This window comes from Copadichromis virginalis, linkage group LG22 (assembly GCF_057382275.1).
Source record: "Copadichromis virginalis isolate Kocher_CV1m ecotype Utaka linkage group LG22, C_Virginalis_male_GT1.1, whole genome shotgun sequence".
NCBI lineage: Eukaryota > Metazoa > Chordata > Actinopteri > Cichliformes > Cichlidae > Copadichromis > Copadichromis virginalis.
The window spans coordinates 16,219,806-16,247,732 of record NC_140638.1 but is presented as its reverse complement, the minus strand read 5'-3'; the positions used below and the strand labels follow the sequence as shown (position 1 = coordinate 16,247,732).

The window sequence follows — 27,927 nt, the reverse complement described above, 5'->3', positions numbered from 1 at the left end:
TACACATTAAAAGTGAATCTCTGTCCAAAAAATGCACTCTGTTTGCTTTTTACTCACTATGTGCATAATTCATTATTCTCCCCCAGTAATTAAGGTTAGGATATGTATTTTTTTTTATTCCAATCCATTCTTCTTTTGCAGCATTTAAATAACCTTTATCAGATTTGATGGTTTTGTTACAGACTTTTCAAAAAAAGTGTTTTGCTTTTCTTTCACAAATGTGGGGATTAAATTGTGTTAAAATGTACAAAACAGTGATGTCATGTTTTGAGACGAGGACCCAGGGACAGGGAGACTTGATGAATTTAAGAATTATATGATTTATCTTGCCTGGCTGGGCAGCTCTCTGGGTGCTCAGCACCCCCCAAAGCTCTAATCCTAGAATCGCCTCTGCTTTAAATCATATAACGTGTGAACTAATAAGCCATTAAAATAGGATTTAAAGTTTTTTGCTTATATGAAAAGTCTATATATTATTTATTTTATTATTATTATTATTATTGCAACTATTGTTGCAAAACATCGCAAAACAATAATCCAAACCGTAAACTCCTCGTTTCTACTCAAGGTGGCATTAGTGAAGTGGCGGTGTGGGCACACTTTTACCTCCATTTGGGCCGCAAACACGAGCTCGACCTCACTCAATGTTCCGCACGCGCGCGCACCGGTCACCTCTCAGCAGTCAGGCTCAGCTGCAGTGAATGGAAGCGAGGCGCGCGCACGCAGAGATCACTCGCCCTTGCTTGTTATTAACGTTAATAACGTTATCTCTCGCGTCACTCATGTCCCCGGCGACGACGACGGCCGCCGCAGCAGCCGAGGAGCGGAACGGGAACCGCGGTTCAGGTGCACCGCTGTGATTGAAATACGCGGAAGTTTTGACGCCACCGAGCAGAAAGGAGATGAGCACACCGCTCAAAGGATAGCCCCCCTCCGCCTCCCTCCTCCTCCGCTCCCCTCCCTTCGGTTTGTGGACAAGTGTTTATCCGCTGCGAGGCGAGAGCTCGGTCCGTGATGGGATTCCTTCAGGAGCGACCTGCCGCCTATCGTTAACCCCTCTGGAGGTAAGGAGTGAAGCCAAACGACGGTTAACTAACAAAAGAGACCCGGTGGGGTGTCGGACGGGAGCAGCTTATACGAGAAGTGCTCCGTTTTGAGTTTGTGCTGGCGAAAGTTGACTACAACATCCCCGTCGGTTAGTTGGCAACTAAATATGGATGTCAGTTATTTGTAACGCACTCGGGAGAAGTCGTGTGTCCCGTGAAGCGAGGCTGTTTCCTACATGTAGCGACTTGACACCCCCTCCCTGCCAGCTCCACACATTATCGCTTCTTTAACCATTACCATCATCTCCGGTGCTGTTCGGGCACAGCTGTGAAGGCGGTCGACGCACGCAAACTTGTGGTGAGTAAGTGAACGCAAACGGGACAGACAACAAGGCTGCCATTGTACCGGATCAGCGGCGGATTAACGGAATTCCTTTTCTCTGCTCTGCACTGTCTGAATGGCCTCCAGCCTCTCTCTCAGCCTGCCCGCCTGCCTTCGTGTCACAGTGGGTCTAACATCTTGATTTCTAACCACTCTCACCCCTTGCACTTGTTAGAAACAGTGAGCTAAAACACCCACCGAGCCTCCACACCACAGAGGCCTCAGTGAAACATGTGGATGGGCCACTTAAACTGTATTGTTATCAGGAGAGGACTGATGAGTAGGGTCCAAAAGTCAAAAAAATGGTGTGTGTTTTGCTTCTTTTGTCTGACCATTAGTACCAAACAAAGCAAAAGAAACAAAAAATAGCGCATAATAATCTATAACAAAATATAATTGAAACTTTTAACCTTTTATAAAGATTGAGGCTGATTTAGCACTCAAACTGGATTTCAGCTGGGCTAAGCAGGAGGAGCGGTCCCAATTTTTGTCAGAAAGGGCTAGGAGGGTGTTGTTTGTCTACCCCTGCCTCAAAAAGCTCTTGTCTTATGACTGATCATGCACAGCATAGCACTGAATGATAAAGATTGTTATGTGGGTGCTTAAAAGTCTTATTTACATCCCACAGAGAGTAATATTGGTTTGTCTTTTATAGTACTCACAGGCAACAAACAAATCCAGGTCTAGATTTTAATTTTAATTTTTTAATATGTTTTACTCCCCCCCTCCCTCTTTGCACTTGCACATCATGCACCATCTCCAGCCCTCCCCTCCTCCCCTAGAGTAACCAGCCAACATGTGGGGAGGTAATCCCAGCTATTAGGGTAATCTCCTCAGCATGGCGATCAATAGGGGAGGGTGTGCGACAACTACCAGACAAGACTAGTGGGGGGGACAAAATTTGTGCTAAAGAAAAAATGATTTAATCATCTAGATTAGGTCAGGAGGCCGGGGGTCTGGACAGAGGCTTGTTGCTGGAAGGGGGAGGGGTGCAGACAGCGCAGGCAGGAGGATGTGAGGGGTCAGGCCATCTCCACTTTGGGCAGCACCCATTGTGATAGTGGGCTGAAAGTAGGGATGCAGTGATTGGGAAATTCTGTGTGGAAATTGTGTTGAAAATAAGACACTGCCCATGCTAATGTTTTTATGTAATAACCTGTTTTGTGGTTGCAAAACAAAGGCAATTGTTATTGTAAGTGAAAATAAGCACAAACACAAGTTTTAAAATGGGTGGTAATAATCATTTCAATTTCCTTTCTTTTTAGTGGGCAGCACTTTAATCTGGGGTGAATGTCAATGACCTCATCAAATGAAAATGAAGCTTCTTAGTCTTTAAATTATTTTTACAAACCTCAGTTTACAATAAAAAAAAATCCCTGAAACTAGAGCAGGGCGATATGGCCAAAAATATTTATCACGATATATATTTGAAAATTTGCGATAACGATATAACCGACGATATAATTGATGCGAGACAAAATACAACTCCACAACATTACTAGCGCAAAAAGACAACCTTCCATTTATTTTCACTTAAACAAGAAGCTGGTTTTTATGTACATTAAAGCTTTATAAAAATGTAACAGTGCAAATGCAAATTCCTTGCTGAAAGTTTAACCAAAAGGCATTTCCAGTAGAAATGGGCTGACATATCCTGAGCATAACCATGTATAATATCCACTGAAGTTAAAAAGAGGTGCTTTGCAACATTAAACTGCAGTGTGCAGTACGCATTTTTCGGACCATAAGGTGCACAGGATTATAAGGCACATTAAGCGAAACAAAGCAGTCAGATAAATCAAACTTTATTAAACTCATTCTTCTTGCTTCCTCCATTTCTGTACCATTGATTCCTTAATGTTGAATTCTCTGGCAGCTGCTCTATTCCCATGTTGCTGCAGTATATTAATGACTAACCTCGTATTGTGGATGGATTATCTCAGTTGTTCTCCTGACTGAAGTTTGGTCCGTTTACAGCATCCTGCCATGCGATTGCATTTGTCTCTAACCATGAAGAACCTTCACGTTAACTTTTATAAGTGGAAAAGTGTTAGTGTTCGTCCTCCAGCTTCACTGTTTATGTTATGCTAACATAGCTGTGTCGCTAGCGATCACGTAGCACATCATTATATACCAGCTAGCCCAACTTCCGCAACCCTACAAACGTCACTGCTGTTTAGTTTCCTGTCTTCATTTATGTTGGAAGTGATAGCAGAGCTGTACGTTTGATTTTTTTCAGAAATCTCTCAGTCAGAACATGCAATATCATGCTTAGGTAACTAGCGAAACTAGCGAGCTAACTTCCGCTAGCTTCCTGCTAACTTCTAACTCCGTTAAATGTAATAACTTTTGTTTTCATGGATGCCTGGAAGTTAAACTTTATAGTTACACCTGGTAAAGCAGAAATGCTGATCGTTTTATTAAAGATGAAAGAATTTAGACAGTTTTTAACTCTAAGTGATGCTGCAGTGTTGTTTGACCTGAATGTATACGGAGTTTAGGACCCAGATTACTCCCAGATTTAAGAGCATCTTAGTCCGACAAATATGACAATAACAACGGCCGCTTGCATGTTCTGCAAAAAAATGTGCTTTGTTGTGTATCTGACGGACAAACACCAAACCAGTTCCACATCACGGAAGTTGCACCATTTTTACAAACCAATTCTGGTTCATCTGTTTCACTCAACAATCGGCCATGTGCGTATGAAAACAAAGGCACTGCGCATGCGCGTTTTACTCCCATTCTATCGCGATATGTCATTTTCCTATCGTTGCCTAACATTATACCGGTATTACCGTGAACGGTATAATATGGCCCAGCCCTACCTGAAACCATTAAACCGTTGTTCCCTGTGAATCCAGCATGAAGCAGTAAATACTCAGCATGTTTTCATGTTTCTGCTTTGTGTCTCAGTGACACCAAAAGAGAAATAAGATGACAACCTCCTCGAATCTACAAAAAAACAAACAACAAACTTCAGTTGTAGTTTTTGTTTGATTGTTTTTTTTTTGCATTCAGCGACTGATTGAAGTGGCTGCGTTACCAGTTGGTCGCCCACAGGCTGAGTGTGCAACATCCTCAACCTCTGGGTGGCCACTTTCGATCATAAGGCTATTCCTGGAGACAGGCAACCCGTCTCCAATAATTTGCCGTCTAATTGCCAACACTGATGAGGGAAACTCCCATTCAACACGTGTCTTTGCAATAGGGCACCCGACGCAACTAGTTGTATTCAGGTTATAATTGTAATTTTTCAGATTGATCACAAACTGCCTACCTAACCCAGTCTTTGAAACAGCCATTTCAAAGGCAGTAAAATTCCAAGTTCACTGCACCTGGTCTCAGTACTTTTGGTCGTGCGGCAAACACTTCAACCAGTTTCCTGTAGCGTTGTTAAAAAAAAGTCATATTAACACAAATGGCCAAACATGAGCTGCAGTGCTGCTGTTGATCACAACCTCTGTTATCACTTACTGTTTTCATACAGACACTCTCCGCCCCAAATGTTTTAAGCAATCCAGATCATGCAGTCATGTAACTTTAAACCATCTTTGAAAGATTTCCTCGTCCCTGAGGGAAAAGTGGCTTTAGTCAATTTATTTCTCAGTGTAACATCTATAGTAGGTGTAACAATCTTTCAGTTATGTTTAACATACATGCAAATCACAGTGGAGTTAGTTTTTTCAGAATGAAACAACTAAAAACCCCTAAAAAAGAAAACAAGTTCTGAGTGGGTTAAACACAGGAAACTGAGCTTTACACTTAGACGTAAAAACATCTGCACTGTTCAGTGGGCCAAATGTCTGCAGCGGGTGAATCTGTGGCTAAAAGGCGTACGCGTTCTTGCTGAGTGTGCATCCTCTCTTTTGACGTGATTACCTAACAGCACATCATACAGATGGATCACATGCTGCATTCAGAGCATGTGGTGGTGGTCACATTACCTGGGCCTTATGTAAACAGATGAGAAACATCATCCTACAGAAAATCTTTAGGGACAAGCTTAAGCATTTAAAATTTAAGCAAGTAAATCTACTCAAATTGCTATTTTTTCCTAAACAAAAAAAGAGAATTATAAATGTAAAATATTTAAACATGCTTTTTCTTTTCTTTTCTAAAGTTCAAAGTTTTAACTTTTATAACGTGTTTGCTAATTTTTCGACACCAAATTAATTAATCAGGAAATTTGTCTTCTAATTACAAATGAAAAATATTCATATTTATGTTAAAAAAATTCTGAAAATGTAAATGTAAAACAAATTGAATTTTCTTTAGGAGCTTATTGTGATCAGTTCTTTAGGCAACACTAATTTAGCTACTGCGTCATTTTTTACAAAACCACAAAGCAGCGTTTCTTTATTTTAGCACAATTAAGAATTGAATGGGCGGAGAACATTTATAGTTTTTGATGATTCATATAGGTTCCTCAATAAAGAAAAGAAAAAAGAACATGGCCTTTAAGTCTCCGGTGGAGGAACTGGAGTGCAGACACTGGCAGATGGAAGATGGGAGGGATGAGTAAGGCGTTCAAAGATCCCTTCTGTTTGGTCCCATTGAGACCAATGAGACGAGATTGGATGGGTCTGGAGGAATCAGGTTACTATCGGCTCATTCTATTCCAAAGAAGTGGTGGTGTAAAAGATGCAATACCCCTATGGGAAACCTAATCCAGACCCTCCTGCCAGCTGTCATTCTTTTGCTCCAGGGTAAAATCGCTAAGCAGGTATCCCCTTACGCTTTTTCAATCCTTACCTTAATCATCAGGAAACGGGAAATTACACACACATGTCGTTACAAATCATTATCTACTACGTAACTTGAGAATTATGATCTTTTACGCAGATAGAGATCAACATTAGATGTCAGGAAAAAGCAAAACCAAAGCAACTTAAAGTACGTTTGATTAGAAATATCAGCTTTAGCATTTTGTATTTATTTTAGTTAAAATTATGTCAAATTTCTTTCTGATTTGCAGGGGAGTGATTCAGCCTCCTCAGCCTCTGATGCACTTTTTGCATGCAGACATTAATTCTGACTGCAAACCTGTCATAAAAATAATATTTACTGTACAGTTAAAGTGGCTGTGTCCATTATTTGGGCTCAATCTTCATTAGTCTGAGGATCAACTCAAGCTAAAGTTTATCTCCAATTTAAGATGCATAAGATTACAGTGACAGCCTCCTTTTTGATGAACCTATTAGTCAGTCACCAGAAAAATAACTAGAAAATGATGATAATCATAAATAGGCTTAACAAAACAATAATACTTTTACATAATTTAAATCAACAAAACATTTTCTAATAAGTGTTCTGATTTACTGCTTCTCTTGGCCTTATTCTGTAGGCTTAATCTCCTTTAATCTGCTGTCATTTCTTTTACTTAGTGGCTTGACTCGCATTTAGGTGACAATGAAATCAGTGTCTTCGAATTTACACCTATGGACAGGAGGCCGAACGATGAGAGGAAGGCCGATAAAGTAAAACCAGAGTGATAGAGACATAAAGGGAGACAGTCGGAGTGAGTTTGAGTTGACCTTGCCATGATAATCTAATCCCTGTCGAGAGTGCTTTTTTTAGAGAGCAAGTTAATGCCAGCAGATTATACTCCAGTGTCTCCCACACTAGCCAATCCGAACCGAAAAGAGAGTGGGTACACAGTGGATCCTCAGGCCTACCATGGAGGATAAATCAACAGTAATAATAACCTATAGTAATTGAAAATAGCCCTAAAAATGACAACTCTTCATCTTTGCTTTTCTGCTCTTTAGTGGAGCTGCTCAGGTAGTTTCTGATGTCTGCATGAGACCACTGTGTATTTCTGCAGCAGGTAAAACCGCTGCCGTCTTTTCTCTGTCATGCCACGGATGCCCCCTTTTGTGCACAAAGGGGCATCCATGATAAAAGCCACTCATTGAGCAGCTCATCTCATGCAATGAAGAGTAATCCCTGTATATGTTGTGTAACCAAGTGGAGAGTTGCCCAAGGAGGGGGATGGGCACGAATGTGCGCAAGTTTGTCCGTGCTTGTGACTGTTGAGCTCATGGCTGTCTAATCTTTTAGGTACATTAGGCTGGTCGCCCACAGCGCCTTGCGGCCTCACTGTTTTTGTGCAATTAAGTCATTCTAGGAACGCCATAGGCCCTGAATAATAACAGGAGTTGCTTGTGAGCTGTAAAAGGATAATCCAGCTGTGGTGGGATGGAGAGTTGTCTGGAAGGACTGAGCTGTGTACTTTTATCAATGTGTGTTGATCTTGTTTTGCCAGTTTTTTCAAGACTTCACTCTAATGAGGTTGTTCTGTGGTCACTAGGTTATTCTAAGACCTCTACTGCTGCATTCAGGCCACGCTGGCAGGATGGGAAGAAGCATGCCTGTATTACTCTGAGAAAGTCATTGTTAGCTCTGCAGTCACACCACGCAAGTGGAAAAATAGCTTGACATTTAAAATTTTTATGATGACACATATTTCTTTATATTTTTATAGAAGGTATTTGACTGAAGGATAGAAGGAAGGCTTTTTTTTAAAACACACTGATATTTCTTTTGTTAACTGGACGAGTTTGTATTCAAGGCAATATATCTGATGTCCAGTTGCTGACTTGTATTGTATAGTTGCTACACATGAAGTCATGCTTGCACCTGGAGTTTGTGTTGAGCCCACAAAACCTGTAAGAAATTATCTTAAACTAACCAGAGAAAAAAATGGTGAATTGACGAGTCTAAAAGACAGAAGACACCCTGACACAAAACTGACATACACCTGCTTGTTTCATACATCAGAGTACTGCACAACAGCGCCGGTTAGCATGGCTATCATCTGTTTACTTGTTCCCCTTCTCAGAGAGCGAGAGAGAGAGAGAAACGGGTAGTGAACTGGGACCTGCTGTTGAACATTAATAAAATAAATAATACATTTAATCCACTAGTATTTCTGGCATTAACTTGGAAGGGCAGCAATATTTAAATGTCTACTCAACTATTTATTGTTTTTTAACATTGACATTCAAAGTAAAAAATTATTATATCAATTAACCAGAAGCTGGCCCTTTTTGCTTTGAAGAGTAGGTAATCATAAAAGATCGATAAAAGATGGGCGTAGCTGCTGTGACATCACCTGATCTAAAGCCTTGAGCGTTTCTGCTGTCGCTTTCTTGGTTGCAGAAACTAAGATGGCTCGAGAAGGGGCGGGTCTGACTGTGAGACCACACGCTCAATGACTTGTGATTGACAGCTGCGAGTGTGCGAGTGTGTGGTTTCATACTTCCATTTTGAACCATCGTATGATCAAGATCTACAAATTTTGTGAATTTGATTATTCAGTATATCCGACAGTGAATGACTTGAGTGCATAAAAAGGGCAGGAAATTGTCTACAGAGGTCAAGTAAGAAATCCCCTTTCACGTAGATTTCTATGGGATTGAAGGCCATTAATTAAAAGTAAAGTGAGTAAAGTAATTAATCTTTACAGATCATTGAGTTTCAGTTGTGCCTACTATAGATATATCTATGCCAGAAATGTAAATGGTAAATGGTAAATGGCCTGCATTTGTATAGCGCTTTTCTAGTCCATAGGACCCCAAAGCGCTTTACACTACATTCAGTCATCCACCCATTCACACACACATTCACACACTGGCGATGTAGAAGTCAGTAGCAATACCAGTAGAATTACATGATTCCCGATACCCAACTCCTTTATTAAAAAAAACACTTGAACATTACAAAATTACATTATCTGTAAATAAAAGCAGTACAGAACAAGAAATGTTAAGATTTTACTTTGATAACAGGAAATGGACTGAAATGTGAGTAGCTTAACTTTAAAAGGTAAAATTAGTTAAATCATTAGCCATTATAGTTAACTTCACAACAGCAGTTCTTGCTTTTAAAAACAAAATGGTAATATGTATTTCAGGAGAACATGATACTTTGCATATTTAAATGCTGAACTGAAACTCGGTCGCCTTTCATTCTGTGAACTGGTCTAGATGTCGGGCTTTTAGGTTCTTCTCTTAACTATTTTCTTGCTTGTTCTAAAAATCACAGTAGCATCATTGAACATTGGCTTTTGTGAATCAATAATCACTCCCCGATCATCCTCCTTGCAAATGCAAAGTATTTCCATATCTGACTCTTGCTGCCTTTCTTTGCCTTTCTTATCATCGGGTTGGGGTGCAGCTATTGCAGCAGCTGCACGAGTCACCATCTTCCACATGTAGTGTTTGCTATGCTTGTGGGCGTCCTCCTTCTTCTTCAGCATGTAAGAATAGAACATTTTGTAGGTTTAAACCGCCCCACACTTTCAGAATTTTCGTAATGAAAGATGTGATAATTATCAGTTCTGAGGATATCTCTGGTCCACTAGGACTTGATGTGGCAAGCTCGACTTTGCTTTTAATTTGTTGTGAAATATCCCTTGTGCAACACTGTATTTCCTGTAATCCGCTAACAACTGACACAAGATTAATCATACTGTCAGGAATGACTGATGGGCAGAAAGGTTTTTCTTAAATTTATTGTACTGTCCATCTGGATAAGTTAAAGATGGGAACAATATGATAGAAAATATCCTGAATATAGACTCAGACTATATTTGCAGCAAAGATAACGTGTAATATTTTCATTTGTGTTTGCAGTTGGTGGACAGGATTACTGGACACAAAACGGTAGATGCAAGGTGAGGCTTAGCGAGTCACTGTGGCTTTGAACACTAGCATAAGGACAGTCACATGCCATCTCCAGTCAGGGGTATGTTGGCACAGGTTTGTGGATGTGAATATTTGGATGACTTCAGCACATGCACACACACACTTGCACTGTGTGCACATATGCATGCACACAGTCATGGGGTATACACACAGCAATGATTTTTCACATCTCTCACTAGTTTGCAAATACAGAAATGCGCAGACGTCAGCTGTTGTGGACACTTCTTTATTGCAAAAGGAAAAATTGGTATTTGAGGCTTTTTTAGGTGTTTTTAAAGATTAGATGGGAGACTTCCAGTCCACAGCAGCAACCGGGCACACAGTCAGTGTGCAAACATGCAACGCTGTGGATATTTTCATGCGAGTACACACGCACATCGCAGAACGCAGGCTCTCAGCATCAGTGCCCTGACCATAGGGAGTTTGTGCTGAGCTGGTTGGGACGTCAGGATGAATCAGTGTGCGGACAGCTGACTGGACGTGCCTATTCATCAGCCAGAGAAAAGAGAGTGAAAAATGGAGCGAGGGATTCTAAAAGAAATGAGTTAAGCCCCAGAGCAACATGTTTGGCTATCTGCATTACTTTACAGATCCTCCAATGGGCTTTGACTGTTGTATGGGATAAAGGCTGAAGAGGTGGAAAAGATAGCCGAGTACAGGAAGGAGAGGAGGGGGTAAGACAAGGGGAGTTTTCACGATTATTTTTGTTGTGTACACATGCAGTAGTAGGACACTGCAGATGCAAATATTAGCACTCACTAAGCAGATAGGCTGCTTTGACAAAGGCATAAGCTCATACTGTAGAGGCGGCTACCTCCTTTCTGATGGCCCGTTTATTCCCATCTGTTGCCCTCAGCTCTCTGACTTTATCCCCATTGTGTTAACTCATTACATTCGCCTTAACCATAACCCCTTAATTGCCACCTTCCAGTTTCTCTCCCATATCCTCCCCCCTCTTGGAGACAGTGTGCCACATTGCCCGTGCGTTAATCTGATAGCGTCTGCCTACCAAACACCTGCCATGTCCAGAAAAAACCCTCCTAAACTCCTCCAGATTCTGGGTTCAGCACCCATTGTAGCGTGAGCGGATCAGCACACATGATAGCAAGCAGGCAGGCACGCATTTAGACAGATGCAGATGCACATACAGCAGATAATTAGACGAACAACCTCACCTCCTGGAAATCATGCTGGAGTCAGTGTTTTTGCTTTAGCCTTTATGAGTATGTGTACCTATTTTTCCCCCTTGCATTCAAAGAAAGACGAGACAAACAAACGTTGTCTTTTGTCTCGCCTCTTCGCCCATTTGAAGACAGTGATGGGTAGGCCCAGGCCTCCTCGGTTTAACAATAACTCTCTCGACCCCCTAATGAGGGGTGGAGGGCCAGACATGAGGCGATGTGACAGTTCTGGTGCGGCTGACACAATAGCAGGTTTTTCTTTTGACTGCCTGGCTGAGCTAGAGTACCTTCTTTCACTAAAAACAGCCAAACAAATGGTCGTCGTTGCCTGAGGAACATGTTTAGCTACATCAGGCTGCCTCTGCCATGCACTGTTCGTTATGTAGAGCACCACAGCTGCTTGTATGTTTGTCATTTTTTGAGGTCTTGATAAGAAGTCTCTAAAGGAGCTTCTCACATCAAACTCATTTTCCTGGCAGACAAGATCATTTATCTCTAAAATGATGAAAGATTTATCGCTAGATTCCAATTTTCTTTAAGCAATTCTGATTTTTCTCTAAGCTTGACCTGCTGATAGAGACTTTTGTCAATTTGGTGTTTCTTTCTAAGAACTGTCAGCATATACAAGCAAAAACCTGGTTTTCTTCAATGCAGAATATCATATTTTGTAGTAAAATAAGACTGAATAAGGCTGAGAGGGAGCTAGCAGAGTTAAAGATGCACAAATTGCTTTTATAGGCAAAGTTAGAGAGGAAAGGTTGAGATGGTTTGAACTTGGGCATCCCCAAACCTCTCCAATAAACAACAGAAAGAGATACAAATAATTAAATGAGAATGAGTGACTTTACAGGCACCTTTACCTGACATGTTTTACCCCACCAGCCAAAGCAGGTGCAGCAGATGTATATACAACAAAACAAATATCAGGTACATCATTTCCCAGTGTCTTTATAACTTCACCAGATGACACAAAAGGGCAGATGTCCTGTTTTTTTACCCATCTCCATAATTTTCCTGGTAACTACTTTGATTCTTGCTTTGGTGAACTTGATGACTATGATGAAATATATTCGCCTACATGTGCATTATGGAAAAAAACACTGAAGTTGTTCTAAAGTTTATGAGGTCAATTCATAGAACAACAAACTTATTTTTCCCCCCAGTGTTTCCCTGGAAGTGATCATGTTTTGTTTTGTTTTTTTTTAAAAAAAGGGGAGAATCTTGTATCTCACGAGTTGGTCGTTCAGATAAAAAAGAAAAAAACAGTTCCCTATATGAGTAGAAAAAGAAACATGTTGCGAACATGAGCAGCTGACCTGTTCAAGATGAGTCTCAAAGCATATATTGGACAGGCTGTTCTAGAGCTGGGCGATATATCGAGTTTTTAAAAAATATCGATATATTTTTATACGAGATATAAGATGTGACAATATCCTTTATATCGATATAGTCTATGTTACGTTATAATTATACTTGTGGAGCCGCAAGTTTGCCTCTCTTTCGTCCACTTTTGTCTTTACGCAACGTTACTCGGCCTCGCCTCTCCTTCACTCAACACAACTCCCCCTCCTCCCCCATCGCTTCACCTGCAGGAAGCGACAAGATGGACACGGCAAATCTGCGTTAACGAGTTACTGCGCATCGCCCCGTGTGTGGGGCTGGACCGCGTCAACGTGTTAGCTAGCTAACCACGCTAACGAGCTAACCGCGCTAACGCCATGCAGCCCAGAGGGGCTGCACGGACTAAAATCCTTTCATTCTCTCAAAAGTTGACAGCGCGCCTTTTGTATGAATTCTGGTTGTGCTTGATGGCCGCGAACCGATTTTATGTGGTACACGGCGCTCATCAATCTGTCAAAATGTTTTAGTACGACTTTGGTAAGCTACGGAGCTGCACCGCTTGATGGATTGTCGGAGCATTACGGCTGAGCCTCGCGGAGTGATACGTACTGTGCTTCAGCGTAATATTACCGTATTGTGTGTGTATAAGGACCATAAATGGCACCTGTTAAGAGACGTGGTTACGAAGCGGATTTCAAACTCCAGGCTGTCAGTCACACAGGAGAAGTTGGGAACAGAGCAGCTGTGAAATCTGTCTATGTTATTATGCTCAGCGTCTTTTAGTTTACATTCTGACTGCACAATTGTGAGCTTTTTGTTATGCACAAAAACAACATTGTTTTCTTTTATTTATGGAGCATTATTATTTAATAAATGCTCATAATTTATTTTTGAGTAAATTTTATGTACATCTGCTCTATGTTAATAAAAGTGCCTGTGTGACATCTGGGACACAGCTTTGACTAAGAACTCTCTTTTTGTTCTTACTTTATGGCTTTAAAAAAAAAAAAATCGAGATATATATCTTATATCGCCATCCAGCTAAAAAATATCGAGATATGAAATTTGGGTCATATCGCCCAGCCCTAGGCTGTTCCAAAAAAATGTGCTGCAAACATAAAAAGTTCAATTTTATGGTTATTTTATGTATTATATGATAATATTTAGCTAATGTGTTAAATTAACCCTTTTAAATACCATTTCCTATAACTTCACGGTCACCAACATTTCTATCTGCTACTGAATCTTGTTTGATTCACCACTAAATATATGATTATGAATCAGCATCGCAGGCCATGCAAAAATGACCCAGTATGTGCTGATTAGCCTTGTGTTTGTGTTGCCAAAGTTTTTTGGAGTTTTGATAAAACATTACTGTCCGAGGCAAGCTATTTTAAGATAAAAAATAAATAAATCATCATCCTTGAAAAAAAAAAAAAAAAAAGCCAAAAATATAGGTATAAACCAGGTCAGGGATCTGGACAAATGCTACATCACTATACCTGCAGTCTCAACAATGATTTGTGTGTAAAACCTTAAAGATTTAGATTATTTTGATACTAAAAGTTACAAATATACATTCTTACCTTTTTACTTACAATCTTGCATCAGCACTCAGCCCAGAATCCGTGCTCTGTATGTGCGAGTAAGTGAGTTTCTAAAATGAAGTTTGTTGATAATGGATTATTGATCGTGAATTAGAGTGGATGGCCCCTGGGGGCTCATCCTGGCCGGCCAGGAATGAATACATCTCTTCATGCTTCACCTCACACACTCAATTTCGGCATAAGCAACCAAAGGTCTGACAGACACACGCATGTTGAGACACTGACCCGTGGTCTAATAGGTACAGACAGCCGTCGTTCATCCAGTAAAGGACAAAGGTTATTCCAAAATCTCCGTGATGCAAATTGCCTCAGTGAGCTCTCACCCTCTCTTAGCACAGAGTAAAACAACCTTAATGTGAATCAACAACTGCTTGATCTTAAACTGTTTTTAAACCAAAATATTATTCAGTTATTCAGTCATCAGTTTATTCTATTTAAAGATATGAAATTAAACCAGGGGTGTCTACTCGTGGCTCAAGAGTTGGGAGTTCGCCTTGTAATCGGAAGGTTGCCGGTTCGAGCCCCGGCTTGGACAGTCTCGGTCGTTGTGTCCTTGGGCAAGACACTTCACCCGTTGCCTACTGGTGGTGGTCAGAGGGCCCGGTGGCGCCAGTGTCCGGCAGCCTCGCCTCTGTCAGTGCGCCCCAGGGTGGCTGTGGCTACATTGTAGCTTGCCATCACCAGTGTGTGAATGTGTGTGTGAATGGGTGGATGACAGGTTGTGTAAAGCGCTTTGGGGTCCTTAGGGACTAGAAAAGCGCTATACAAATACAGGCCATTTACCATTACCATTTTACTCTCACTGCAGTGCTTTTTTATATGTTGCAAATCTCTTGTTGGTATAGATTGTTATACAATCTGGTGTCACAGTCTGGCGAGGGCAGACTGTATGAATTGAAAAAGGACCCAAAATGCAGACTCCAAGGAACAGGGAACAAAACTTGAATGTTAACAAAAAGCGAGCCGTTTAATATGGCTGGAAAAAAAGGTACAAACAAAGGGCAAGGCAAACTGAAGCAAAATTAACACAAACCTAAACTGGGAAAAACTAAAGCACAAGGAGCCACAGGGAAAAATCACACAGCTATGATGGAGGACGCAACACTGACAAAGAGAAACATGGGGCTTAAATACACTGAGGGATAACGAGGGGGAATGAGCCACAGGAGGAGAGCACAGCTGAGAGTAATTAAGCAGGACGAGGCAAGGGAAGCAAAACTAGAAACATTAACATAGAACAGACTGTGAAAGTAAAACAGGAAACACACTGATGGAACTCAAGACATGTGGACTTAACAGACTGGGGGAGACAGAACATAGGGATCTGAAACATGGAACAGAAAGGCACAGTAGATCAACATGAACATAACAACGCCACAGGGGAAGAGTAAAACTGAACACGATGAACACAGAAACACCAGACCTCTTCACAATAAAACAGGAAACATAATGAGACGTAGACATGACAACCCAAACTTCACAATGTAAGACACAGACATGAAACACATGAAAAGCAGGGGAGATTTACCATAGTTGGAAACACGAGGGGGAAATAATAAGAACTAGAAACACTTAAGCATGATAACAAATGAACTTAGGAACCTGAAGGGCTTACATAAACTAAAACATCAAAATGAACTAAAACTCAAAACACATTCACTTTTAAGCTTTAATAGTTTTTCTGTGTGGCTTCTCAGTTCTGAAGAATTAAAGTTTTCCTTTTTTTCTTTTTGGACATCAGCTGCTTTTTCACTCATTTTCAGTCCTTGTACCTGACCATGTTTATTCATCTGTTAGGCCACTTAACACTGAGCTCACATAAAAACCAATGTTGTGTCAACTTGGACAAAAAAGCAACTATTGCATTAAATTGTATCTTTAGACACTTTGTTACCAGCAGCCTGTCATGGAATCATATGAAGTGTTCCTACTTCTTTAGTTGAATTTATGAAAAAAATACATAAAACGCTATTTTTGCACCATTTTGGTGATTTTGGAACGGCTATTACCCGAAAACCTGGCATGTCTCAGCATGCTGTGCAGTGCAGACCTCGAAAACTATCTACAGCAGAAGAATACTAAAGAATTAAGGTGGTCATACCAAGGATTAACTTTCAAGCTCGTTGTCTTTGTGCAATCTCTGTTTTTTCCTTAAATACTGTATTTTCATTTATGTTTTCATATTTTAAAGCCATTTGGACAGACTTTTTTTAACTGGCTTTTTTCTGAATTTTGGTAGTTAATTTAATTATCATGGGACTCATTTCAGTTTCTTTTTTTCCAGGTATCATAAAAACAGCATGCCATTTGATGAAGGAACTTCTCTTCAGAGATCGGGATTGGATACTAAAGCTGTGATGTTTGGCAAGTTTTTGTTACCTGTGCTGAGAACTCAATAAGTTTTGGAAGAATAACTTTTCTAGAGTTTCAAAGAGGATTTATTAAACAGCTGTGGTGATTCTTGGTGACCGGTGGTCTTGGAAAAGTGATGGAGACAGAAGAAAGGGAGGATGTTTCACAAAAACACACAGCTAAAGTGGAGGCAGAGGATGAGGTAACCCCATGCCACACCTGCGGGGTGTGTGGTCGCAGTTTTCCACTTCTAAGCTCTCTATCTCAGCACATGAGAAGACACACTCGGGAGAAGCCTTACAAGTGTCCCTACTGTGAGCACAGGACAGCTCAGAAGGGCAGCCTAAAGGCCCATATTAGAAGCCATAAATTGGGCCTTTTGAGCCAAAACCTCAGTGACAGGGAGGGGGATGGAGATGAAGGGCAAAAAGAGGATGCTGATATAACTGACCCTCCTGAGCTCAGCAGCCCACCTGATAAAGCTCATAACATTAATGGAAAGGTCAAGAAGAAAACAACCAAGAAAAAGGTTAAAGATAGTGTCGAGGTTAGCGATGGAGGTGATGACGGACCTTTTTCCTGCACCATTTGTGGCCAGGTTTTCCCTCAGGTATTACTCCTCAAGTCCCACATGAAAAGGCACTGTGGCTCTCAGGATCACGGTTGCCGGATATGTGGACGACGCTTTCGCCAAGCGTGGTTCCTCCAAAGTCACATGCGCATTCATCGAGTGAAAGCCCAGCTAAGGGGCAGCAAAAGCAACGAACCGCCTGCCACCATCAACGGGGTTCCTCAGGACCCAGCATTACTGACGAATGAAGAGTGCCTCTATGAGCTCTGTGCAGGCTGCGGTAACTTCTTCAATGACCGCAGGACACTGCAGATACATGAAAAGTTGCATAAACTGAACCACACCCGCACTCAGATGCAGAATCCAACACAAGGAAATGTGGAGTCCTCCGAGGTGCAAGATGCTAAGAGGCAGTTTTTGGAAAGCCTGAACCTCATTTCTGCTGGACCCAGGGAAAGCCCTGCAGAAGTGAAGCCGGGCAGTCGAATTCCTGAGCTGGATCCAATTTGTAGTTACCAGTCATGGCAGTTAGCTACAAGAGGACGGCTAGTGGAGGCTACAGAAAAATGTCTGGGATGGGAGGAGAGATTAGCTGATGCGGAAGTGGCATATGACATAGAAAAAGGCGAGTACGTCCCCTTGAAGCAAGAGAAGAAGAGAAAGCCAAATGACACAGCCGGCTCCAATCTTAAGAAGAGGAAGGGTGATGCAGGCCTTGATCACAAAGGTGGTGACAAAAAGATTAGCCAGAAGGACTCTATTCTGCTGAATGGACTTGGTCAAGCATTTTATGAAGCACTACAGACTAAAAACGTTAAAGATGTTCACTCCTCATCTAAACAGACGAAGAACATCAAGAGCCTAGACCAGGAAGGTGAGCCGAATACACCACAACACACCATAATACATTATCCACGACAGAGCTTAGACAAGAGTTTATATTCGTTGATCAGACTTAGAACAGTTTTGTACTTTTACCATTTATAAGCATCAAAGCATCAATTAAGGGCTGTATTTTATACAAATTGATTTCTGAAAGGTAAATGAAACTACAACTCTAGTACAAAAATGAGTTAAATTGGCAATATATTGTGTAAAGGAGAGATCACTAGCGAATTTCTAAATGGATTACAGCAGCAGTAATTGCCCTTTTTTACACAAGAATGTCTGTAAACATACAAACGCAGTAAGGTTACCTTACCTAATATTTTTAAGGGACTCTTAATATATAAATCTCAGCATTAATAATTGTTTTATTGTCTTAACAAATCTTTAAAAAACTGTTTTGGTTGGATTTGTAGATTCAGATTTAGATTTATTAATTGTGTGTCAGGGGTGGGACAAAATATCAATATGGAAAATTTTATGTAACAGCTTCTATTTGTGTACAATATCTTTAGACTAATGACAAATTTCTTTATTACTATTAAAACGTGCTGATGCTATGTTCTACCAGTCTGACTTACCACAATGACTGTCAATACTCATCATGGCAGCACCAGTAATCATGAAATAAAGCTAATAGGGCCAATATTAGCTGTTTGCTAATATTTTGGCATCTGCATTTATAATGACCAATAAATAAACACAATTTACATTTAATAATAGCACAATACATAATTCTATCTTTTTGTCTAATTAGGGGTGTTTTTTCCTTCCTTAGCTAGATGTGTGATCCTTCTGTCTTTATTATACAGTCTTTTTGTATATGTAAAAAAAACTGACCTCATCTGTTATGAATGTCCCCTTCTGTTTTTACCTGCAGATAAAAAGAAATATTTCTGCGAGCACTGTGATTTCCACACTGTTGACACCGCGCTACTCAGGTCTCACCTGCACACGCAGCACCAGGACTTCCTGAGTTCCTACAGCAAACAGAGCACCAATTTGGACATAAGCAGAAGTGGTTCCAAAGCCTCAAGATACATGGACTACCTCAGAAGCAGGAGCATCCTGCTCAGTCAGCCATATTGGAATCCATATTCATGTTCTCCAAGCCAGGAGTTAGTAGAGTCAAACATTAAAATGGAAAAGACAAATGGCTCAGAGGTGAAAGAGCAGGGACATGCTACTGGCGATGCTAGCAGCCTCCTCAATCTTTCTTCTTTACCCATAACTGATGTTAGTTTTTCAGTAAAAACACAGGGCCTGGTGAGACATCAGTGCCCATACTGCTCCCACACCACCAACTACCCAGAAGTACTGTGGATCCATCAGCGTGTTGCCCACAGGGTGGATGGCAGCAGTACCATGGCACCCAAGTGGGCACCTAGCATTAATAGTCTCAAGAGTTTAAAGGCAGGTGCTTCTCAGTGGAGACGCACAGGGCCGCCACCCTTCCTCGAAGGCAAGGACTGTCCAGCTTTGCCTACTCCAAGAACGCAGCGCACACAGCCTCCCGGGGTCACAAACCATGGCAGCAGCAGCAGCAGCAATAAGCAGTCGTCCCACAAGAATCAATCAAGCACCCTGAAGTCCAAGCATCAGTCAAAGGACTCACGACCTTCAGATGCGACACAGTCTAGTGGCAAGGTTGGACTCCAAAATCAAAAGAAGGAGCATAACCGAACAGTGGGGGGTGGATCTAAAGGCTCCAGCACCCAAGCTACTTCGTCAAACAGCATTGTGAACAGCATTGTGAACAGCAAGAGTCTCCAGAGCTTGCAGCCTACCAGCAGCCCAAAACAAAGAGGCAACAGAGCCACTGTGGAGGGGAACTTCCCACAGGAGGGTTTGGGTTTTATGCTGGCAAGAAATCGCAGTGGGAATTCTTCTTCTTCCTCTAACACAGATAAGCTCCACTCTCGCAGGCATTCAAGTGACTTTTCTTCAGGTCCCAAAGGTTCTGATCTCTGGGCTGCCATGAATATGTGGGGGCTACACGGAAGCAAAGCATATTTAGATACACTCCGAATATCTCAGGGAAAGAGTGAATCAACAGGAGAAACGCCAACGGACATCGATATTTTAAGTATCCTGAAAAACTACAGTCCACATGATCTGGCAGCTCTCTATCAGCACTGGGGCTTTGTTGATCCCAGGCTTGTTTCACAGGGTAAGGAGGAAGCTTTGCTTTCTGCTTTATTTGCTGTAAATGATCAAAGAACTGAGTACTGTTTAGATCAGGGGTGGGGAGCTCCAGGCCTCAAGGGCCGGTGTCCTGCAGGTTTTAGATGTGTCCTTGATGCAACAGAGATAATTTAAATGGTTAAATTACCTCCTCAGTATGTCTTCATGTTCTCCAGAGGCCTGGTAATGAACTAATGATATCTAAAACCTGCAGGACACTGGCCCTTGAGGCCTGGAGTTCCCCCACCCCTGGTTTAGATGGAGGCCTAACGTTTTAGGAAATAGGATTTCTATTATAAAAATCTACTGCTTTCAGAATGAGAAACAGATGTTTCAATGCTCTTTCACTACTTTCTACTTTCACAGCAACGATGCAGTTAAATGGAAACTTTGGAAATGAAGTCCATTCCTCGTCTGAAGCTTCCAAACAGGTATGTTTTTGATTTTACTGATAATTTCTAGATTTGTATTTCAGGCAAAAAGAATTGTGAATTAAAATAATCTTTGCATCTTTCATTTTAAAATCTTTAAGACTTTTCGAATCATTGATGATCATAATCGGTTATACAACTAGGTTGGTGGATATATACTTATAAAGTATATAAATATGGTTTAAAAATGGAAAAAATAGCATTTTGTGCTCCAAACCAATTATATCTGAAAACATAAGCCTACCTTTACATCATTATTGATTAACTTTGTGTTTATGTTTTTAAAATCCTGTCAGTTATCTGCTGCAGGGCAGTGTTTCTCTTTATATTTGTATCACAGTTCAAAGCTTAACTACAGTTTCATCTTAAAGGTAACTCAAGCCAGTTAACCGTAGATCAGTTATCTCACTTTCCAGAGTGAAGTACAGCATAAAGTCCCTGCTCACCCCGTGTACAGTATGTCTTTACCAACTGCGTGTTCCTGCTCTGTGTCTGTACTTCGTCTGTGTCTGAGCACAGTCTGTCATTTCTGCGCACACGTGCGTCTGCGTATTGTCTTGTATCTACGTGCGTGGCTGTCAGCTCCCACAACCTGGCTGTCTCTTCCTTCTCGTTTCCGTAACAGAAGCTGACAGGGATGAGGCAAACAAATAATAAAAAAACATTGTTGTCCCCCTCAGGGTAAAATTCGCACAGCATCTCCATATGGTGTGTCATCAGCCTGTCAGTCAGGCCTACCCTGATGCTACCTACAACTGTTCTTGCTTTCTCCTATTCCCCCTAGAGTAATGTGTGGGCAACTTTTTGAACACGAGTGATGGGCACTGTCTGTCTTCAGGGTTGAGGATTTCTAAGCCAGACAACAGTTGTATGTGAGGTGTAAAACAATACTGGAGAAACATGACTTTGTGAAAGATTTTTAAAAATTTCTATTTCTCCATATCTTATACAGCGTTTGTGCATCGCTCATTTCCATCTTTGTGAGGACACTCATAGACCTTTGTCTTAACTAAAGGGCTAAAGCCGACCCACCGGTTCTCAAACTGTGGGTAAAGCTACTGCAGGGGTGAGGGGTGTGGGCAGAATTTAATGAAAATGAAGTTGAGATAATGAATGATTTATTGCAGGGACTATGGACTGGTTCCTATATAAAGCTTTTCTACTCTACCTGAGCATTTAAAGTGCTTTATACAACTTGCTTCATTCATTCAGGCACTTTTTTCCATGCTTAAGTGCTTTTTTACTAACATTCACACACATTCATACTCCATTGGAGGCATCAGAGTAACTTGGACCAGTCGCACCACCAACCTTCTGATCAGTAGTTGACCTGCTCTACCTCCTGAGCTACAGCCACCCTCAAAAACAAACCAGTTGAAAACCTGTGCCAGTGCTAACTAGTGTTACTCACACTTGTCTTCTGCAGATGAACAGCCACTCCACTTCATCCTCAGGGTCTCTGCATAAAGGAACGTAACGAAACATTGTGCTTCTCTTGGCTGCAAAGTTCTAACTGCTGAAAAAAGAGAGGCCTGCTGTTCTTCAAAGGAACTAGCCATAACTCCTGGAGAGCACAGAGGCTCTGGAATCTGCACAATATATGCAAAGCAATGCGGTGGACTTGTTTGATTTTGTATTATGACTGTTTGATTTGAAGTGTTAAGCATGTTACGAGTGTAGATATGATAGTTAAATAAACACATATGATGTGTTTTTGATTATTTTATTTGGTGAAAATGAGGCAAATGTTCAGGATTATTGTACAAAACAACAGGAAAGCATTGTAGAAGTACCACAGCCAGGTGGAAATTAAATGTAGAGCCACAACTATGTGGCTAAACAGATGTTCTCTTGGCTTTAGGCCCAGATATCTGCTTGTTTTTGGTTACAAAAAGTAGATCCTTGCAGAGCAATACAACATACCAAATCTTACAACTCATAATTCCACTAAAACAGCTGTGATGCAAATACATGTTTTTAACTGCTGTATATCAGTGTCGAGTTTAAGTTTGTTGTTTTGTTTCATGTACAAATGTCTTCTTTTTTAAGTTTTTAATTTTCTTGGTTGAGTATGTGATTTTTGTTGCAGATAACATGGTGTCACTTGTGTTTTCAGCCCACAATTTAAATAATAATAATAATAATAATAATAATAATAATTTAAAAACCGCAAACAGCTTTTGAGTCAACGTTTTGAGTTTGCCAGTTTTCATTTGGTCAAAAGTTATTTGTCACTATGCACCATCTCAAGAGTAGTCTGGGCAAATTCAAAGGACTCTCCTTTAAAATGCAAGTGTTGACCCAAGGCCTTAGTCACACAGGCCTAGAGACCCCTTTGCAAACCCCTGGCAGACTTTTGGTACCCTAACAGCTGGTGAGTCGTTCCTGGAGGTTGCTGAGTGAGATGTGTCGCGAGGAGGGTGCTGCACCAAAAATCTTCTTGTCATTGCTTTGGTCATTAGCATATTAATGCTATCACTCATTGTTTACACTGGAAATGTTGATTTGTATGCTAGCACTTGTCAACTTGTCACTTTAACCAAGACATTTCAGAAGGCACAACTCTTACTTTAAAGGTAAATGTTCTACATTGTCCAGTTTGCACTTTTTCCACTTCTCTTTTTTAAATATTTTTTGGCCTTTTTACAGCTTTCTTTGAAAGGGTACAGTGAAGAATGACAGGAAAGCAGAGGAGCGAGAGCAGGGAAGGCACAGGCCACAGGTCAGATTCAAACCCAGGCTGGCTGCTCTCAGCCATGCGGCATATGGGCACCTCACTACTCCCACTTTTCATTGTTTGACTGACACTCGACACAAGTAGTTGGCGACTGTTTGCAACATCTTCTGTATAAACTGCAGGGGATCACAGCAATCGAGAGACCAAAGCAATAACAAGGTTTTTGTTGCGGCACCTTTTTGATGACCAATATCAACAAGCAGCCACCCGCCTGGTGATGTGGACGCCAGTAAATGCGATACCTCGAGAATGAGGAGACGTAGGAGCTTCAAATTAATAACACACAGGTGTCTCTACTAAAAATCTCTGACAGGGTTAATCACTGCCTGGTCTTTAAGGCTCTGCTATTTTAATATATATGATTTTTTTTTTTTCAGTGTTCAAAACTTTATATTTTGAACCCTACCCAAACCTTTTCTCCAGTTTTACACATTCCTCATGTAGTTTCACCAGTCCAGTCCACTTAACATCAAAGTGGGCTGTATGTGGCCCACAGTGTAAAAAGACTTTGACATCCCTGCTCTAAGGTTTTAGCAGATGTTTTCACAGAACAACAAGCAACCCATTTTTCCCTAGCAACTGATGGTTGAAAGGTGGTTGCCAAACGGTCGCTATCCCTGTGTGACCAGGGCCTAAGACAGAAATAGTGCTTTTTTTTCCTGTCAGTTTGGAATCAGTATTTCTCCTAAGGTCAGATATGTAATTCAGTTGCTTCAGGCACAGCAATGCCATCGAGTCCTCTAGCTCTGCTTCAGGTTAACAAACTGCTCCGTTGTAGTTTACAGTAACTTCAGCAGACCAGTGAAACAGCACAACCAGAAACGGTGCCCTAGTGTTTATCTTGTATTTTGTTAATGAAAAGTCGTTGGCCATTTTCCAAACTTTAGGTCCAGGATTGATGTGAAAAATGAGCACTCGCGCTCGTCATTGAAGCCAGTCTTCAAAAAGGGTCTCAGAACAACCAGTGAACAATGAAAAGTGCTGCCATGTTTTTATTTTTATTTTAAATCCAAGTTTAAAATTTAAATGCAACAATTTGCTCTTATGTTTTCAATTAGAGCGCAGACATCTGCACTTCTTTTGGCATTATTCTAGTGATGTAGCCATTTAATGCTGTGATTTATTTCTTTTAGAAGTAGAACTTTTAGCAATGAGCATTTCTACTGATCCAAAACTCACCTCAGTCTCCAGTTGTTTTCATGTGTTTCATTGTTTGCAGATTTTAGTATGTTTACATTTCAATTCCTCCTTCTCAGTGTATTCATATCCCATAGAGACGTAGTCTATGCATTTAACTAAAAGCCATCAACTTATGGATTCTTGGGCGATCTTAAGAATCCATAATTATGAAAGCACTGACTGTGTGGAGAGATTTTTCTTCTTTTTGATAATATTGTAAATGATAGTTTTATTTAATGGTCTTTGTTTGTTTGCTATGAGTCGGATTTCAACAATTAAAAGTATTTGATATTTGTAGTAGCAGAACATGTTAAAAACATGTTGAATTTTCGTCACCTTTGAGGTCAGGGTCAGCGGGGTGTGATGCTCCCACAGCAGGTATCACTGAGCCTGTGTTTTGCAACGACCCTGTAACTGTAACTCCTGTTTGGCATAAAGAGGCAGGAAGCACTGAGAGAGGGATATTTACGCAAGTCTGAACTCTTATGCAAACCTCCAGCTTACAGTTGAGCTCTCGCTGGGTTCATTTTTGTGACTATGTAAACATGTTTCATAGTTATTATGTTGGTTCAGAATTTATATTTTCGACAGATCAACAATTTTTGTCTGACTGTAAAATTCAAATAAAGTTGGTTGATGCCGATCTGCGATGGCGTTGGATTTTTTTTCTCCATCACACATCATCTTCATTCAGAAGCCTCACGTCACTGTGTCACGTTCCTTCTCAGCAGTTTAACAGACTCAGCTCTCTTCTTCTAGTTTGCACAATATATATTCGAATAAAGTACAAAGCATTTCTTCTGCTCTAATAAACAAAATGACAAAACTAAATAAAAATTGGGGTCATTCTTGCTGCAGTGTATCACTTCTACCAGCAGGTGGCAGACAATGTCAACAAATGAAGGAGTTGAAAGCCGCTTTTGTTTACTCATGGCTCTTGGATAAGTGGCTTTATACCTTATTTCTTCTACACTGTTTAACAAGTAACTCTTTCTCCTATTTGCAGTGAGACTTCCTTTATATGCTGTCTGTGTGTACAACTCACAGCAAAGAAATCACGACGACCGCTGATGAATTAAACCTTTCTCCCCATCATCCACCTTTGTGGTCTTATAAAAACACAGTTACAGCAGATCTTTTAGATTTAAACTCAAACTCCTCGTGCAACTTTCAGCAGCTCTTCCTTTTTTGTGTGTCAATTATATAAAAATTCACAAACGTACATCAAAGCATAATTTTTAAGTCGGGGCGTGTGTGCCGCTGACCTGGTCTGACAGAGGAGAAAATAACAACTGAATAAAGGCATTACTTGCACTGACTCTTGTGCAGCATATTGACGAGACATGAGCACAACTGTGCGTCTGCGTGTACACTGTGTGTGCCTGTGTGTCCTTGTCACAATGTGTTTGTCAGCGGGTCGTGTTGAATCTTGGTGCAGTGACAGCATCAGTTTGCTGCCTGAGAGACATCAGAGATCATGTTCGCAGAGCCACCAGCAAGGGGGCTGAGAGCTGGTGCCGGCCACAGGGACTGGGAGTAGATAATGTCAGGCAGCTCGGAGCAGGAGAAATGCAGTGGCATATGTTGTCTGACAGGGAAACGCCTGGATGTTGTCGGGCAGAGAGGGGGAGACGGTTTGGTGGCCAATGGGAGTGACAGCTGTCAGGAAGTGCTTTCTGTGTGTGTGAGAGCTACTGCTTAGAGAACCTAAGAGCTTTAGTCCTTCTAACTGAGTGTTTTCATTATAGGAAGTGCCTAAAAATGCTCTTCTGGGTGGATTAAAGGTCAGAATTTGCTCACTTGAATTTGGTTAGTTTGAAATTAAAGCTTGAAATCAGACTTGACGTCAGCTCTGTAGAAAAACATCACAATCTTGATATCATACGAAAGTTATGAGGCTTTGAGTTCTCTGATTTCATGAAGAAAAGTCTCACACATTATAATACATGAAAATAATTAAAACAATGATAAGCCACTGGGAGATTAGAGAAAAGATTCCTCTTCTATAAAATTGTAAAATTGGTAAGCAGATAATAAATACTGTCGTGAACTCCGCTGGCAAATGCTCTGCTTAAGGATAATAAAAGGTAAGATTTAATTAGTGTGTGAAAGGTGACAGCTGGGTGTGATTATTTAAACAATCAAAGTTTGATTTTAGGGTTTAAATTAAGTGCAATCAGTGTAAGCACAGAAGCAAGATGTTTCTTAAACATGCTGCTTTTTTTGGTTAGAAAATCTCAACCCTATACACACAAAGCCATAACCGGCTATTTTCAGTGATTGGACTTTAGGTCGCTAAACAGAAATTACAAACGTAATCTAAGGGGGTCACAAGATAATGTAGGACTTTAGGACTAATCCTTGGTCCCAAAATCTCCTGAAAGAGAAAATTAGGAAAGAAAGTTAGAGATGTAAAGCTAAGATGGTGTGGTGTGATGCGCAAGAGGAGGGATAGTGGACGTTGAAGATGGAGCTGTGAGGCAGGAGGAAGATCACAGAGAAGATCCACCTTTTCCTTTAACAGTAGTAAGTATAAAGTGTTACACAGAAATTTAGCAAGCATTTTTAAAACTGTTATTTCCACTTTATTTTGTATTTAACAAAACCAAACCACAGTTTTACCTGTTCAAGCCTCTTAAATCACTAAAATTAAACAGCCACAGTTTTCTATTCATGCCACGGAAAATAAATAAATGAATGAGCAAAGAAATAAATAATATTTACAACCGCTGATCTCGGCCTTATGTCGCAAACGACAGACATGTTGCATTAATATTTCAACGCATTTTACACCGTTTTTGTCACATCTGCCATCTATTTGATTTTGAAACCTTTGCATGCGCTTCATGAAGCTCTGCGTTGGCTTTCTGGTTGTGGATGTTGCCATATTTCCATATAAAAGCAGGTTTTAATTTGGCCTTACAGTGCATTGCTGTGCCTCAGTTTTACATACTGAGACCCCACTGTGACAGTAATGACTAGGCAGCGGGCTAAAATACTGAGCGCTGCCTCAGACAGGTGGACACTACCGATAAGGAGATTTCCCAGCAGCCTCAGCAGGTGGTTGTAAATGTTCTGTACACCCTGATTGTTAGATCATGTGACCCGGGTCAGATATGTGATTCCTACCTGAATGCGTGCAGTCCGACTCGGTTGACGAGAAGCATCCACTAAATTGTAATAAGAAAAAAAGAAATTAATAACACAGTTCTTTGTAAACTTCTTTCACATATTAAACATGTCCCAAATATTCAGAGAGAATCCAGTCAGTCAATGAAAAAAAAAAATGTAAATAGGGAAAAAAAAGGTGCATCAATTTC

The 27,927-nt window shown here is 40.8% G+C and overlaps 1 protein-coding gene across 4 annotated transcripts; it reads left to right on the top strand.

Annotated features, from left to right (window-relative positions):
- The first annotated feature begins 683 nt into the window (after positions 1-683).
- LOC146683069 (zinc finger protein 516-like) lies at positions 684-25,250 on the top strand. Of its 4 annotated transcripts, none has more exons than XM_085446024.1 (6): positions 684-1,064; positions 10,068-10,108; positions 16,553-18,065; positions 18,957-20,246; positions 20,627-20,691; positions 22,118-25,250. In XM_085446024.1, the coding sequence occupies exons 3-6, from the start codon at positions 16,757-16,759 to the stop codon at positions 22,166-22,168; spliced, it is 2,715 nt and encodes a 904-aa protein (XP_085302150.1). In that variant the 5' UTR covers positions 684-1,064; positions 10,068-10,108; positions 16,553-16,756; the 3' UTR covers positions 22,169-25,250. The 4 variants fall into 4 exon arrangements, with proteins under 4 accessions (XP_085302150.1, XP_085302152.1, XP_085302151.1 ...); XM_085446025.1 differs by lacking the exon at positions 684-1,064 and adding an exon at positions 1,071-1,404; XM_085446026.1 differs by lacking the exon at positions 10,068-10,108.
- The last annotated feature ends 2,677 nt before the right edge of the window (positions 25,251-27,927 follow it).

Coding starts and splice junctions, on each gene's coding strand:
- LOC146683069 (XM_085446026.1), top strand. CDS start 16,757: ATGGAGACAGAAGAAAGGGAGGATGTTTCACAAAAACACACAGCTAAA. Junction 18,066..18,956: donor CAAGAGCCTAGACCAGGAAG/GTGAGCCGAATA, acceptor TTTTACCTGCAG/ATAAAAAGAAATATTTCTGC. Junction 20,247..20,626: donor TCCCAGGCTTGTTTCACAGG/GTAAGGAGGAAG, acceptor CTACTTTCACAG/CAACGATGCAGTTAAATGGA.